At 50.2% G+C, this 15,982-nt stretch overlaps 1 protein-coding gene across 6 annotated transcripts; it reads left to right on the forward strand.

Annotated features, from left to right (window-relative positions):
* The first annotated feature begins 751 nt into the window (after window positions 1–751).
* FBXO46 (F-box protein 46) lies at window positions 752–15,874 on the forward strand. 6 transcript variants are annotated; one of them, XM_020898110.2, is made up of 3 exons: window positions 771–829; window positions 1,490–1,661; window positions 12,931–15,874. In XM_020898110.2, the coding sequence occupies exon 3, from the start codon at window positions 13,008–13,010 to the stop codon at window positions 14,823–14,825; it is 1,818 nt and encodes a 605-aa protein (XP_020753769.1). In that variant the 5' UTR covers window positions 771–829; window positions 1,490–1,661; window positions 12,931–13,007; the 3' UTR covers window positions 14,826–15,874. The 6 variants fall into 6 exon arrangements, with proteins under 6 accessions (XP_020753766.1, XP_020753767.1, XP_020753769.1 ...); XM_020898111.2 differs by having other exon boundaries at window positions 791–829; window positions 1,493–1,661; XM_020898107.2 differs by lacking the exon at window positions 1,490–1,661 and having other exon boundaries at window positions 752–829; window positions 12,850–15,874.
* Window positions 15,875–15,982: the final 108 nt, after the last annotated feature.

Here is a 15,982-nt window from a genome sequence, read left to right on the forward strand (position 1 = left end):
GCCATGCTCTTCTCCAGGGGATCTTCCCAACCCAGGGATGACCCAGGTCTCCTGCATTGCAGGCAGATTCCTTACTGTCTGAGCCGCCAGGGAAGCCCAAGAATACTGGAGTGGGTAGACTATCCCTTCTCCGGGGGATCTTCCTGACCCAGGAATCGAATCGGGATCTCCTGCGTTGCAGGCAAATTCAATAGGCATATAATTAGCATGCAATAAATATCTACTCAACACTTATTTACATTGTTCTGGGTGCTTGAACAAGATACACAAAGATGCCTGTCTTCGTGAATCCTCTATTATAACTATAATTTGTACAAATTTCTAGTTTATCGATCTTTCCTCCCTCTTATTTGTAAATTAGTGGTAAGAAAACGAGGGGTAAAAATAGATGGGAAAGTGTTTTAAAAAACACAAGGCACTGTTAATTATCATGTTAATCAGTTTAAGGAAATCGGTAAATTTGCTCTTTCCACCCCTCACAAACGCCCTTTTACAATTTTCTCAGTTTCTTTCCTAAGGGCCCCGGGCCAAAATGGAGGAGGCTGGACTGCATCTCTCAGCGCGCCTGGCGGGGGCGCTCTACGCGCCTGCGCGGTCAGGCTCCCTCTCTGCCTCCTGGGAGTTGGAGTCATTCTTTTCCTCAGCCCGCCCAGTTTGCTACCTTCCCCACCTCCGCGCCTAACCGTGCTGCCTTCTGGGAGATGTAGTCCGGGGGCCGCCCGGACTCCAATTCCCAGCGGGCTTCGGGGCGGGAACCCGGAAGGGGAGGCTGGAGAGGAGCGAGTGGGGGAAACCCGCGTAGCCGAGGGAGCTGCAGCGCGGGGTGATGGTGAGAACCTCGAGCCGGGGCCGGGGGCGCTTGAGAACCCGTGCGGGAATTCGGGACCCGGTAGCGAGAGGGAAGAGGCAGGGACTGAAGAAGGGGCTGGAAGAGAGGAGATCGCTTGGGGGAGGGGGTTGGGAAACGGGAGCCGGAGGGAATTGTAGAATGGGGGCTGGGGATGGGTCTTGAAGGTGGGGAGAGACTCGAGCTTTGGGATTGATTGTAAGGAAGCTCAGACTGGGGCAAGGAGTCCCGAGTTGGAGAAGGGAGTTGGCGTCCAGGCAGAGGCCCAGAAGGGGGCAATTTCAAGGGGTTTAGCCGGGAGGATGTGGAAAGGCATGGGAGTCAGTGCTAGATGAATGAGAGGGTCTGGAGGCTCCGAGGGAGAGACCAGTTCTGAAAGCGGTGGGTTGGAGCCTCTGGATCGGATTGGGGGCCGGAGGGCAAGCTGAGATGGTGGAAGAGAGAAATAAATGGTAGAGTGGTGTGTAGGTTAGGATCCAGGACTGTGGGTAGGGTGGGGAGCAAGAGATTAGGGACCTGCCTGTAGCGATAGTTTGCTTAGTCCAGCCAGAAACTCCCGATAAACTGGACAGCCACACAACTGTAGGGTTATATGGCCAGAAAAGGCCATAGAGACGACTTCTGCACTCTTTATTTCTCCAGTAGGATTTGGAAAAGTTGGTGGTTTATGTGTATGGGCAGCATTCAGATCTTTTCTTCACTCCTTTATGATCTGGGCAAGTGTCCTCTCTCTGAAACTCAGTGCCCTTATCTATTGTGGGAACAACATGCCACTAAGAGAGGAGTCTTCATAAGATCGTCCTTCTGGCTCGGAGTAAGTCCTTAGTCTCAGAGCAGTTGGTGGGAAGTTCCCCACCCCAGGAATGTGACTTGGTCACAGGTGCTAATGGATTCCCTCCTTTTCAGTGCAGCCCCAGGGGCGTTTTCTCAAAACCTGGCACTGATCTGGGCACACCCCAGGTCAGAAGCATGCGGGGACAGGGAGAGGGTTTCCCCACAGCCATTCCAATTCCAGCTAACACTTATTGTTTAGGAAGTGCCTGGTCTTGTACTTAGCTATTTGTATGTGCTAACTCCTTTAATTCTGACAACACCCCTAAGTTGTAGGTGCTGTTATATTAGCTCTGTTCTACAGAAAGGAACCAGAGGCACAGAGAGGTTCAGCAACTTTCCCAAGGTCATCCAGCATTAAATGGTAGACTCAGGATTCCAACCTAGGTCTTCTGACTTAGAATCTGTGCTCCTGTACTGAAGTACAGTGTCATGAGTAGGGCAGAGTGAGAACTGAAGCCATCTTCAGGTTTTTTTTTTTTTTTTTAAGACTTGTTTATTTATTAACTTCTGACTGTGCTGGGTCTTCGTTGCTGCCCATGGGCTTTCTCTAGTTTCGGTGAGCAGAGGCTGCTTTCTAGTTACGGTGCCTGGGCTTCTCATCACAGTGGCTTCTCTTGTTGCAGAGCTGGGCTATAAGGTGCACCACCTTCAATAGTTGTGGCGCACAGGCTTAGTTGCTCCACCCACATGTGGGATCTTCGTGGAGCAGGGATCGAACCCGTGCCCTTGCATCAGAAGACCGGAGTCTTAACAACTGGACCACAAGGGAAGTCTGAAGCAGTCTTCAGTTCAAATTTTAATTCTGCCACTTACCTTCTCTGTGACCTTGGGCAAGTCTTTTGGCCTCTCCTCAATTATAAAATGGGGTCAGTAACCCTAGGAATGTTAGAGAGTTTAGGGAGGTCAGCATATAAAGTGCTTGGATCAGTGCTTGATGCATGTGCGTTGTCATTTTTTTGAATGGGAAACGCAGACCTGAGAGAGGGCAGTAGAGAAAGACCCGTGAGGGAGATGCCAGCCAGCCTGCCTTTCCTTTCTCTCCTAGGTTGCTCCTGTGTCCTGACTCTTCTAGTTCCCCACCCTCTGTCCCTAGGCGCCTAAGCCCAGGCCTGACTCCCTGAGGGGGTGCTCAGAAACTCAATCTGTCCCCATTCCCATTCCTAGCCCCAGCCAAATATAAATAATTCACTCACCAATGCCCAGCCTGGCCCAATTCCAGGTATTTCAGTGAATAGGAGATATTTCTAACAACTGTTTTTTCTTTCTCCCAACTTTTTGGTCACTGGGACCTCGCAACTTTGTATGTAAGTCATTTTAAAACAGTTTGATTCATTTGTTGTAGGCTTCCGGAGTTTATCCCCTAAATTGTCTGGCTTTGATAGGAAAGCTTATGGTTAAAAGCATCACCGTCTGGTAGGCCCACATTCCCATCCCCACCTCTGCTGCTGTGTGTCTTTAGCCAAGTTGCTTGCCTACTCTAGGCCTGTGTTTTCTCATATGTAAAATGGGCCACATTCCAACCATGACACTCTTGTCAGCAGTTTATGAGATCTCGTGTATAATATGCCTAGCGCATATTAAGTTCTTCGTAAGTGTGACATATTTTGATTAATTTTATTCTTTCCAGAACAATTTATTGAGCATGTGCTCCAGAACCATAACACCAAGATTTGACTCCTGGCTCCATTACCCACCAGCTCTGTGACTTTGGGCAAGGCACTTAACCCCCCAGGACCTCAGTTTCCTGTTCTGGAAAATGGAGGTTCATTCCTTGAATCATCCACCATGTCGATAGAGCACCTACTATTTGGCAGCACCTGTCCCAGGTACAGGCTGCCACCCTGCCCTTGGGGCGCTTGCAGCTGTCACAACACTGGGGCAGTTTTGCATCTCTGGTGGCATCTGTGCTCCTTTTTCTGGTGTGGGTTACTCTACTCCTGATTCATTTTCAGCCCCTCATGCCAGTTTTGTCTGTTTGTCATTCAGTTCAGTTCAGTTCAGTCGCTGCTCATTGGTGTCCGACTCTTTATAACCCCATGGACTGTAGCACACCAGGCTTCCCTGTCCATCACCAACTCCCGGAGCTTGCTCAAACCCATGTGCATCATGATGGTGCATGCTGGTGATGCCGTCCAACCATCTCATCCTCTGTCGTCCCCTTCTCCTCCTGCCTTCAATCTTTCCCAGCTTTCTTGGATTTTTAACGTTTTTGTTTCCAGGTCGCAATGAATGATCTGGAACCCCATTGATTTAGGGAAAAGTTGCCAGCCTTTCCTCCTTGTACCCATTTGTCACATCTGGGCGCCCCCTGGTGATGCAGTGCTTCCCCTTGCCTCCTTCCTTTATTTGTTTGCCTTTGAAAATGTGTCTGCTTTCTGAGTTACTTTGCCTTTTCCTCAAATCTTAAATGTGTTTCCAACCTGGGTTTATCTGAAGCTTTTTTGTTGTTCAGTCGCTTAGTCGTGTTTGACTCTTTGTGACTGCATGAACTGCTTACTCATGCAGAATGATATGTATATATATATTTTTTTCTTTATTATTGATAGTGGTATATTGCTAGCAACTCTGGTAAAGCTCCATTATTCCTAAAAGCACAAGTTTTCTTTTCTTTTTTAAAATATTTATTTATTTATTTGGTGGTGTCAGGCCTCAGTGGTGGCACATGGGCTCCAGAGCACACGGGCTTAGTATCTGAGGCACTCAGGCTTAGCTGCCCTGTGACTTGTAGGATCTTAGTTCCCCGACCAAAGATCGAACCTGAGTCCCCCTGCATAAGAAGGGGGATTTTTAACCACGGGACTACCAGGGAAGTCCCCAGGTTTTCTGAAAGATTTGGCTTGTCACTTGCTCCTGACCCCTCAGTTAAGATTATAACCCCACCTTACACTCTTGAGCCCTTTCACTTACTGTATTTGTTTTCCTGTAGCACTGTGAAATTTACCCTGTCTCCAATCCATGAAGACAAGGATTTCTGTCTCCTGTGTCTTGCATGTCCCCCGATGCCCAGAACAGTGTCTGATACATAGTAACTGCTCTGTAAATGCTGTTTAATTACTAGGGGAAACCCAGTACCAGACAGTAACAAAGTAATGGCCATGTTTTGATTATTGTGAGGGGATAAGACTGGTTTAACTTCAGAATGTAAAATAAACAGGGAAGAAGCTTTGACTCCATCAAGTAGTTGTCAGACTCTTGAGTGGTTCCCCCCCCCCCCTTTTTTTTTTGCCATGTTGATGGGATCTTAGTTCCCCAACCAGGGATCAAACCCCTGCCTTCTGCAGTGGAAGCTCAGAGTCTTAACCACTGGACCGCCAGGGAATTCCCTGTCTTACCTTTTCTTGCTTTCCTTTTATTTTTTTAAAACCTTGTTTTTATGTGAACTGTTTTTAAAGACTTTACTGATTTTATTACAATACTGTTTTTGCTTTATATTTTGATTTTTTAGCCCCCAGGTATATGGAATCTTAGCTCCTCAATCAGGGGTATAATCCTCACCCCCTGCATTGTAAGAAGTCTTTAACTACTGGCTGCCGGGGCAGTCCATGTCTCACCTTTTCTTAATAATCCTGGTCCCTTCATATTGAACCTCTCCTTGGTGCCTCGCTGGCACTGAGCACTGTACTGAGTTGATCTCAATGAATCAGCAGCCAGCCCATGGGTGGGTACTGTTACTGTCTGTATTTTACGGTGGGGGAAACTGAGGCACAGAGGGATAAGGACCTTGCCTGTAGTCACAGCCTAAAAGTGAGAAAGCTGGGGTACTCTGAGGCCCTGCCTGGATTCTGTCGGCAGCCTGGATCTCAAGATGCTGAGGATTTGTATGATTCTGACCAGCTGTTAGAAAGGAAAACTTGAGGAGGAGAGAGACCAGCAGACCCTGAGTCCAAAAAAACCAATAAAAGGGCATGGATGGATCAGGATTGTGGACACAGTTGTAGGGGGTGACAGGGTGGAGAGAGAGGAGGATTAAAGGAATAAGACCAGGAGTGGTGCCGTGAGGGTCCTGCCACTGATGCCTGTTGTAGTAATGGGCAAGTGTACTCCCTGGGCACCGCTCTGTGCCCAGTCCTGTCCTGGCATGACCCTGACCTCTCCAGCTTGCGAGATTGTAGTTCCCTGACCAGAGATTGAACCCAAGTCCTTGGCAGTGAAAGCACAGAGTTGTAACCACTGGACTGCCAGGGAATTCCTGTTTCCAGCTTAAGTCCAAGGCTTAGCTTATTAATTAGCAGCCTTTTTCCTTTCTCTGTGCATTTATGGAAGCCGATTCTCCCTTAACCTGCTACACAGCTGTCCTCCGAGCGCCCTTTATCTTCATCTGGGGAGTCCTTCCTTTTATCTTTCTTCTGAACTAGATCTTATCTCCTTGATCTGATAGCTTCCTTTTTCTTGGTTTACTCCTTTACTTCTGTGAAGCAAATCTTTTAGCAGCTTCCCGAGAAAGGGTTCCTGTGCCTGTTCTGTTTGTTGATTTTGTTTGCCAACTTGCACCTCTCATGGAAGGATTTTAAATAGGGGACTTCTGTGGTCTGATTGGTGTTTAGGAAGATCTGTCTGGCTACCATGAAAAGGATGGAGCCAGAAGAACTAAACCAGGCCAGGGAGCCAAGTGTGGAGGCTGGAGCAGCTGTGTCTTTGGGGAGAGATTCCAGCCTTCCGGAAACCCAGAGGATGGAGGGGAGGGAGAGAGGCCCTGACCCAGGTCGTTGTCACTCAGCCGGGACAGATGACAGGTGCGGCCAGAGGAGGCCTCAGGAGGAAGAGACCTGTGTGGCTTAGGAGGGCACCAACATGGCTCTTGGAGGAGGTGGCCTCCTGCCTTGGTCCTGGGAGCGGGATTTCCACTGCTGGACTTGGCCGGACCAGCTCATTTTTCACAAGAGGTCCCCAGTAGCATCTGTGCAGAAGGCGGACAGTAAGGCAATGTTAGGGGTTTGTTCTGACCAATAAGTGCTGCTCACCTGCAATGTGCCTGGGCGGAGATTCTCCTGTACGATCCTCCGGAGATCTTGTTGATGTGCACTTTCTGATTTAGCAGGTGTAGGGGAGAGCCCAAGAGTACATTTCTAATACGCTTCCAGCTGCAGCTGCTGCTCTGAGGACCACACTCATAATAGCCAACCATTTGGTTCTATTCTAAAAGCTGGGGATGCAGAGGTGGGGAAGAAAAAAACTAGACAAAAAGTACCAGTCTGGGGGAGTTTTCATTTTAGTGAGAGGAGCTGACAATAAAATTTATATAAAGTTTATAGTATAGTAGATAGTAATGCGTACTAAGGAGAAAAATAAATCAGGGAGAGTGTGTATAAATCAGGGAGAGACTGTGGTGGGGACTGCAGTTTTCAATCAAGATGTTCTCAGGAACAACAAGATCCTACTGTATAGGACAGGGAACTGTATTCAATGTCCTACCATAAACCATTATGGAAAAGAATATATATCTCTGTATAACTGGATCACCTTGCTGTATAGTAGAAACTAACATGACATTGTAAATCAACTATGCGTGCTAAGTCACTTCAGTCGTGTCCGACTCTTGGTGACCCTATGGACTGTACCCTGCCAGGCTCCTCTGTCCATGAGATTCTCCAGGCAAGACTACTGGAGTGGGATGCCATGCCCTCCTCCAGGGGAATCTTCCCGACCCAGGGATTGAACTGGAATCTCCTGAATCTTCTGCGTCTCCTGCATTGGCAGGCGGGTCCTTTACCACTAGCACCACCCGGGAAGCCCCAGTCGACACTACTTCAATAAAATAAATTTAAAAAGAAAGGTCTCATGAAGGTGATCTGAGGAGCGGGGTGAGCCCTCTGGATATCTGGGGAAGAGTATTCCAGGCAGAGGGAACAGAGAGTGCAAAGGCTTTGCAGACAGAACAAGATGATCCAGGAAAATTGCTCCGTATACTCCATGAAGGAGCTGCTTGTGCTCTGGAGTCAGCCAGACTCTGATTCAAAGCTTGGCCTCAAAGCTGTGTCCAACAGCAATTACTTAGCCATTCTATGCCCTCACTTTCTAACATCTGAAATGAGATTAAAAAGTAGTAAAATGACGTGAGAATTAAATGAGTTAATATTTATAAAGCACTCAGAACAAAGCCTGGCTCACTGTGAGAGCTCCAGTGTTAACTGCTGTTGTGATCATCATTTCCTCTGTAATATATTCATCTTGGCCATGACTGTTTCTTTGGATGCCTGCCCCCTTTCCCATGAGCTCTTTCTGGTGATGTCAGTGTCATCTCTGTATCTCCAGCACCCAACCCAGGGCCAGCACACGGGAGGACCTCAGAAGTCAGATGAGGGACATAAAGCTAGATTCTCATTGGGGGCATTCCAGCAAGAGTGGTGATTGTGTGGTTCAGGTCCTTACTGATTTTTTTCTTTTCAACTACTGTCTTATGGAGAGATACATTTTCCCACTACAGTGGTGGACTTGCCAAGCCGTCATTCTGTTGCTTTTTGCCTTGTCTGTTTTGAGGCCGTAGTGTTAGGAGCATGTATGTTGAGAACTTTTGTATATAATGGGTCAGTTTGTTTTGTCACATTCTTTGTCCCTAATCATCCCTTTTTGCTTTTGTCAGTTGTTAACTGTTTTTCTTAATCAGCACTGTCACTTCTCTACTTGACTTAAAAAAAATTTTTTTTTAATTTATTTTTGGCTCTGCTGGGTCTTTGTTGCTGCACGGGCTTTTCTCTAATCTCAGCATGCGGGAGCTACTCTCTAGTTGTGGTGCACGCGCTTCTCATTGCAGTGGCTTCTCTTGTTGCAGAGCGCAGCCCTGTAAGGCACATGGGCTTCAGCAGTTGCAGCACATGGGCTCAGTAGTGATGGCTTCCGGGCTCTAGAGCACAGGCTCTGTAGTTGTGGCACACGTGAGCTTAGTTGTTCCACAGCATGTGGGGTCTTCCCAGATCAGTGATCGAACCCATGTCTTCTGAATTGGCAGGCAGATTCTTTACCACTGAGCCATCGGGGAAGCCTCTCTATTTGATTCTTGGTTCTTATTTGCCTGGTCAGTCTTTTTCCATCTTTTGATTTTCAGTCTTTTTGGCTCCAGATGTTTTTCAATAAGTGGATCTTCACGGAGCATTGCCTTAGGGTATGGCCCTGTACGGAGCTCGGTGTTTGGGAAGTTAGAGAATTCTGCCCTAGTAACCTCTGACACAGGTAGAATATTTGGGTGTGAAACAGAGTTTACACTGCCAGGCCTCCAGGAGTTTGAGACATGGAGCCTTAGGGCAGGAAACTTTGATCCATTCTGTCCCGTGCTGGGCAGTGTTGCTTGGGGTCACCATGATGACCATGATAACTCTGACCTTTCCTCCCACGGGTTCACTATTCAGTGGAGCAGACAGATCCATCCCTCGATAGTGACAGTGGACAGGGCTATGTTTGGGGAACCCAGAGGACCATTCTGGGCAGGTGGAAGGTTTCCAGGAAGGGAGCTCAGGGAAGGCCTCCCGGTTAAAGATACAGGCCCATGAAAGTTACATTTGAGCTAAGACCCAAATGATAGAAGGGATAGAACCATGTGGAGACCTGCGGGGGAAGGCATGCCAATCAGAGGGAACATAGAAGGAAAGGGCTTAGTGACTCTGAGGAATATCCAGCAAGGAGCCCAGTGTGGGACCCCAGAGGTGGAGCCTGACCCAGCCTTACGGGGTTAGCTTCCTGGAGGAGAGGATGGCTGAGCTGAAACCCCAGAGAATATATAATTAAACAATAGAGCACAGCAATCTAAAATCAGATTCCCTGGGTTCCCATCCCTGCTCTAAGTCCCACCAGTTATGTGTGACCTTGAGCTAGTTAGGCAACCTGACCTATCTCAGTTTCTTCATCTATACAGTGGAGATAACCACTCCTGAGGATCAGAGAAGGCCTCAGAATTCTAACTATTCTGTAGGCCAGAGTAGGTGCTTACCTGGGTCCACTGGGGGTGTGGGAAAGTGGGGAAGGATGAGGCTGGAGTTGTAGAGTATCTGGGCTTTTCCCCAAGGGCACTGGGGAGTCATGGTAGGTTCTGAGCAGGGTAGGGACAAGGTCAGGTTTCTATTTTGAGAATACCCTTCTGGCTCTGATGTGCAGGATGGCTGGTAGCAGACAGGGTGGTGGGAATGGACAGATGCCTGCAGTGGAGTGTCTCTTGAGCAGGCCTGGCACTGAAAGGATCTAGGCCAGTGCTGTTCAATAGAAACAAAGTGAACCTTACATGTAATTTAAAATCTTCTAGTAGCCACATTTAAAATGTCAAAAGAAAGAGATGAAGTCAATTTTAAACATCTTAACTCATTTATATCTTAGTCTCATTTTAACAGGTAGTCAATGTTAAAAAAATTATTAATGTATTTCATATTATTTTCTTGTACTATTTGCGGCGCCTGGTTGGAAGGGCTGGCCTGAGAGGTCCTTTTGGCCACACGGCCTGAGCCTTGAATGCCAGGCCCAGAGGCTCAGACTTAGTGCCGACGGAGCCACCATCGCAGGGTTCTGCCCATTTGTTTTTCAGGGTGAGGTGATCCTGCTGCTGCTCCGTTTCCCCCGCGGGAAGTCTCTCCCTCCAGGTTTCCCTACCAGAGCTAGGCACTTTCAGATCTTTCTGCCCTCTTCCTTTCCTCCGGACTTGGAGTCTCAATCCCTGAACTGCATGGCCCTTTAAATCTCAGCTGTCAATCAGGGCTCCTGTTTAGAGGAAACGTCGTAATAAACCTTTCCTTGATTGTCACGGCCTGGGTCCTGGCCTTGGTCTTCCGTTTAGCAGGAAGTTAGGAATTGTTCTACACTCTCTTGCACTTGACTGTTTCCACACCCCGTTCGTCACCTCTCGCCTACTCCACCCTCTTTCGAAGTTGGGCCCCTTCGCCAAGGCCTGCCTTATATGGGCATGGCTCCGAATGGCCGCCGCTCATTGGCTGGGGGCATCACGCGCACGTCTGTCAACAAAGGGGCGGAGGGAAACCAGGTTGGTGCCGGGCTGGCGCGACAGCTGGAGGGAAGGAGCGAGGGGGCGGGCCCTCTTCTCCTGCGCACGCTTGGGTGCCTCCTCCTCCCCGCAGGGGGCGGGGCGCTCGGGGGGGCGTGTCTAGGTTGCGAGAGTAGCCTTAGTGGTTGGCGAATTCCAGGGAAACTATAATGGGAGGGAGTGGGGGCGTTTTTCGTGAATATGAGGATACTTTGGGGTTCCCTTGAGTTTAGGTGGCGCCTTGGGATTTGAGTTTGGGTTCTGATGCAGTGTGGAAGGTTCGAATGTATTGTAGGGAATCGCCCATGTGGTTTGGGGTGTTTGGTGGATATAGGATTTGCGGAAGCCACGGAGAGACTTAGAAGCAGAGAGTCCCCTGTCTGGACCCAGAATGCATGCGCTTTCGGCTCTCCCGACTTGCTCCCTGTCTGGCTCCGGACAGGGATTTAACCTTTCTGCCCCTCATCTGGACTCAGGGACGAATAACACTCCCTGCTTCCTAGGGAGGAGGGAGGATTAGCAGGAATTGTTAAAACAGTACCCAGTAAGCTGCCAGCGAGCGTGCCATAAGCTCATGTCTGCGTATTAACATTTTGTGAGGTTTCTTTGGGAGTATTTTGGAGGTTCTTTTGACTTTGAGAAATAAATGGTTTGGTATTAGTTTTATGTGTGTTTTAGTTAGTTGTTTTGCGGTCGGTGGGCCTTCTGTGGGATTAGGTAATGCATGTGGAGGTTTAGAGAGAGTTTGAAGTATAAAATTTCAGGAAACTGATCTTTTGGGTCATCTGTGAGGTTGGGAAATTGCTGTGTGTGTTGGAGTTCTTGGTAGGCATAGGATATGTGTGGGTCTACATTGAGATTGAGGCTTTCTGAGCTGGAGGGGATATTTTTAGGTTTGGAAGTTTAAAGTAAGATTTTGAGAGGGTCTGGATATTTTGGGTCAGGATATATTTGCATCTATAGAGAATGAGTGGCTTTTGCTGTGGTAGTTTCTATTCCTGGACATTTTATTTATTTATAATTTTGTTTATTTACTTTTGGCTGTGCTGGGTCATCGTCACTGTGCAGGCCCTTCTCCAGTTGCAGCAAGCAGGGGCCACTCTTGCTGCAGTGCGCAGGCTTCTCATTGTGGTGGCCTCTCTTGTTGCACAGCACAGATAGATTCTAGATTCTTTACCATCGAGCACCAAGGAAACCCTGTTCCTGGATATTTTAGATGTATTGGTTGTTGGTAAACTTAGCCATCTATAGGTTTTAGGGGCTGTGTGGTTTTGTTTTTTTTTTATAAGCAAGAAACATTTCAGCAGGGGCTGTGTTAGGAGTAGTAGGTGGGATCGGGAATTATGGGGGGCAAGGATTCTTAGGATTAAGACTCTGGTGTCTGTGAGTGCTTGGAGGTGCTTGGAGGCTGTGTTGATCTTAAAGTTATAGGGCCATGAAATAAATGGTGATTTAGTGGTGTCTGTGGTGTTGCCTGGATTTAGAGGAACCATATATACTGCAGAGGTCAGCAAACTTTTTCCATAAAGGGCCAGATAATGAGTGTTCTAGGCTTTGCAAGCCATATGTTCTCTGTCACCTCTACTAAACTCTGCCGTGGTAGCATAAAAGTATTCGTGAACAAAGAAACATGTTTCAATAAAATTTTATTTGCAGAGACAGACAATGGGCTGGATTTGGCCCATGGCTCAAAATAGTACAACCAGGAGTCAGCAAACTACTTTCACTGGTCTGTAAGCATCTGGAAGTTTCGACATTTGAAGGGTGTCTTGATTTCAAGATATCTGGAGGGAGGTGGCCCAGGGAAAGACTGAGGATTTGAGACTGTTAGTTCTGCAGTAGAACATAGTTGGGTCAGGCTCATTAGCAAGACTGCCTCCAGTTTAGGTCATGCACACAAAGTCATTGCAAAATAAAACGGTCACTATTACAAGCTCTAAATTGAGAAATCTGGAAACCCAAGTTTGAGGGCCTGGTTTTGCAATATATAAACCTTCCCCACTGTGAGCCTCAAACTCAGCAAGTTAGGAGCAACTTGAAGAAACTAGACTAGAAAGACCTCATGCCAGGGGTCTTTGTTTCTGCTTAAAGGAATTACCTGCACAGGCTTGGTGCAAGTGTATGCATTTTCCTGGGTGAGGATCCGCAGCTGTAATAGATCCCTAAAGAGAACAGGATCTGAGTGGTCTAGCCTGGTCTGTCTCCTCAGGTCCGGAGAGGTTGAGGTCAGAGAGGAACTGATGGGGTGAGCTGTTCCCCAGCTCCCCCACCCTCTCTTCCGTGTCTCCAGGTGACCTGTGGAGCCCCCCACCGCCATCCAGGCCCTGCGATGTGGTGAACCCCCGCCTGTCTGCCACCATTCCCAGAATGGACCGAGGTGGCCTCCTGCCCTTCCAGCTTTGGTGCCCCCGGCCCTTTGGCACCTACTCCCAGAACCAGCCACGCCCACCTTCTGCAGCCCTCAAGCCCTCAGCCTGCCCCGAGCCCAGCGCTGGGGCGGAGCCAGAACATGGCCCTGCCCACTCTGAGAACACGCCCCCGGTCTTGGCCTCCGAGGCTCCTGCCTCCCAGCCTGCCCCACTCCTTTCCACAGCCGCTGCTGGCGACGAGGGTCGAGTCCTGCTGGACACATGGTATGTGATCAAGCCGGGGAATACAAAGGAGAAGGTGGCCTTCTTTGTGGCCCACCAGTGTGGTGGGGGCAGTCGGGCCAGCTCCATGAAGGTCAAGGGGCACTGGGGCAGTGACAGCTCCAAGGCCAAGAGGAGGAGGCGCTGTCTTGAGTCTACGAAGGCTCCGCCCGACCCAGGGGGACAGGACGGGCCCCCTGCCGCGGAGGGGGCCCCAACCTCTGCCGGCGAGGATGTGGACCTGCTCTCTGTGGCCGAGATGGTGGCCCTGGTGGAACAGCGGGCCGCCCTGGCCCTGCAGAGCTACCCGCGCCCCAGCACCCCAGCGCCTGTGGTCTTCGTGTCGGCTGAGCAAGGTGGGCCTGGCAAGGGGCTGGGATCCGAACGAAGGTCTGGCGGCGGGGACTGCAGCCGTGTAGCCGAGGCGGTGGCCCACTTTGAGGCACAGCGGGACAACCCTCCGGCCAAAGGCCTCCGCAAGGAGGAGCGGCCTGGACCAGGTCCCGGGGAGGTGCGCATCGCCTTCCGGATCTCCAATGGCCGAGAGTCCCGAGCACCGGATGGCAGCTTACCCAACGGGAGCGGGAGCCGGCCGGGTTGCGCCTACCCTGGCAGCCCGGGTCCCGGAGCCCGGGCCAAGGACAAGATCACCTGCGACCTGTACCAGCTTATCAGCCCGTCTCGGGACGCCCTCCCCAGCAACGTGGAGTTCCTGCTGGCTAGGGCAGACGAAGCCAGTGAGGGTGAGACCCCCGCCCCTGCCAGGCCCGAGGACACTCCCCCGGCGCCCCCGCCACCCCCTGCCCGGGACTGCGGAGCGTCAGGCTTCCACGTGGATGTGGTAGTTACTGGGGTGGTGGACGAGTGCATCTTCTTTGGCAAGGACAGCACCAAAAACGTGAAAGAGGAGACAGTGTGCCTGACTGTCAGCCCCGAGGAACCACCCCCGCCCGGCCAGCTCTTTTTCCTCCAGTCCCGGGGGCCTGACGGGCCCCCCGAGCCTCCGCCAGCCGACTCACCGGCCACGGCGCCAGGCCCGGACGATGCCGAGGGGACGCCCGACACCTCCCTGTGCCGCCTGTACCGGCATGTGTCCCACGACTTCCTGGAGATCCGTTTCAAGATCCAGCGGTTGTTGGAGCCGCGGCAGTACATGCTGGTACTCCCAGAGCACGTGCTGGTCAAGATCTTCAGCTTCCTGCCCACGCGGGCCCTGGCGGCTCTCAAGTGCACCTGCCATCACTTTAAGGGCATCATTGAAGCATTTGGCGTGCGGGCCACAGACTCGCGCTGGAGCCGCGACCCACTCTACCGCGATGACCCTTGTAAGCAGTGCCGCAAGAGATACGAGAAGGGCGATGTGTCGCTCTGCCGCTGGCACCCCAAGCCCTACCACCACGACCTGCCTTACGGACGTTCCTACTGGATGTGCTGCCGCCGAGCCGATCGCGAGACGCCCGGTTGCCGCCTGGGTCTGCATGATAACAACTGGGTGCTGCCCTGCAATGGGCCAGGCACTGGTGGAGGCCGGGCTGGCCGCGAGGAGGGGAGGTGAAGCCGGGGGAGGGGGTGGGGAAGAGCCCACCACGCCCACCCCCACCCCCTCCCCCTGGGAGCCGAGGGTCAGGACTGGGTCACCAGCCCATACCCCCAGCCCAGGCAGCATAGATCCCCCTCAAGAACTAAGATGGGGTTCATGGGGGTGACCAAGAAAGCTCTCTGATTGACCCCACCTGGTTTTCTACTCTTCAGACCCTCAAGTTGGGTGGTTTTTTTTTAATCAGCATCTCAATTTCCTCTCCAGCCCCGATGCCCTCCCTGCCACTCTCCATACCCCAGGGACCCACTAGCAGGGAGCAGACGGCAGCTAATTTTGGTACTACTTAAGGGTTCCCCCATTCTGGCCCCCTTGCATTCCCTCCCCTAGTTCTTTCTTTCTGGAGTTGTTCTTTTCCCCCAAGAGGCTGCAGCACCTAGCGTTGGTACCCTTCCTAACCTACTACACCAGGGCTCACCTCCTCTTTAGGAATTGGGGGCCATCAGATCACATTTTGGCACTTTTCATGGCCACCTGCCATTTCTAGACATTTTCCCCATTAAAACAATAAAAATCAGTTTTCTCCGTAGTCTCAAGCTATCAGTCTATCTAGGTCCCCAAGAGGAAAACAAAAGTTGAAGTATAAAAATTCTCTTCCAATATTTAAGCTATTGCCATGACCCCAATCCCACCCCCACCCCCACAAAAAAAGCTGTGAAACCCTTTGCCTCACTCTGGACAGCGTGGGGGGTGGGGGCTGGTGGGCAGGGACTAAGGGTTTCAACTTCTGTTTTTTTCCTTCCACTCTGGGTACTCGTTCAGGTGTTAGAGGTCTATCCATCCCCCAGCCACATATTTTTTTTAAAGACTCCTTTAGTGAACCAAGACCTTGACTTTCAGGCAATTTGATCTGGAGTACTTTTTTTGTTCTGTTTGGGTTTTTGTTGTTGTTGTTGTTTTTTAATTTGGTTTTGTTTTTTCATCCTTGTGGTTCTGGAAAGCTTCTAACGTGTGGCATCTGACCAATTTTGAATTGGTCCTTTCTATAAAATCAATATTTATAAGGCTGGGCCCAGACTGGTTTGTGTGTTGTTAAGGGAAGCTGTTTGGAAGAGAAGGAAGTCATGGGCCAGTTCGTGGTGAGATGGAAAAAACTGAAAGAATCCTTAGCCAAT

Source organism: Odocoileus virginianus, chromosome 20, assembly GCF_023699985.2.
Source record: "Odocoileus virginianus isolate 20LAN1187 ecotype Illinois chromosome 20, Ovbor_1.2, whole genome shotgun sequence".
NCBI classification, from domain to species: Eukaryota; Metazoa; Chordata; class Mammalia; order Artiodactyla; family Cervidae; genus Odocoileus; species Odocoileus virginianus.

What these genes read in the sequence shown, in the direction of transcription:
- FBXO46 (XM_020898107.2), top strand. Translation starts at nt 13,008, where the DNA reads ATGGACCGAGGTGGCCTCCTGCCCTTCCAGCTTTGGTGCCCCCGGCCC.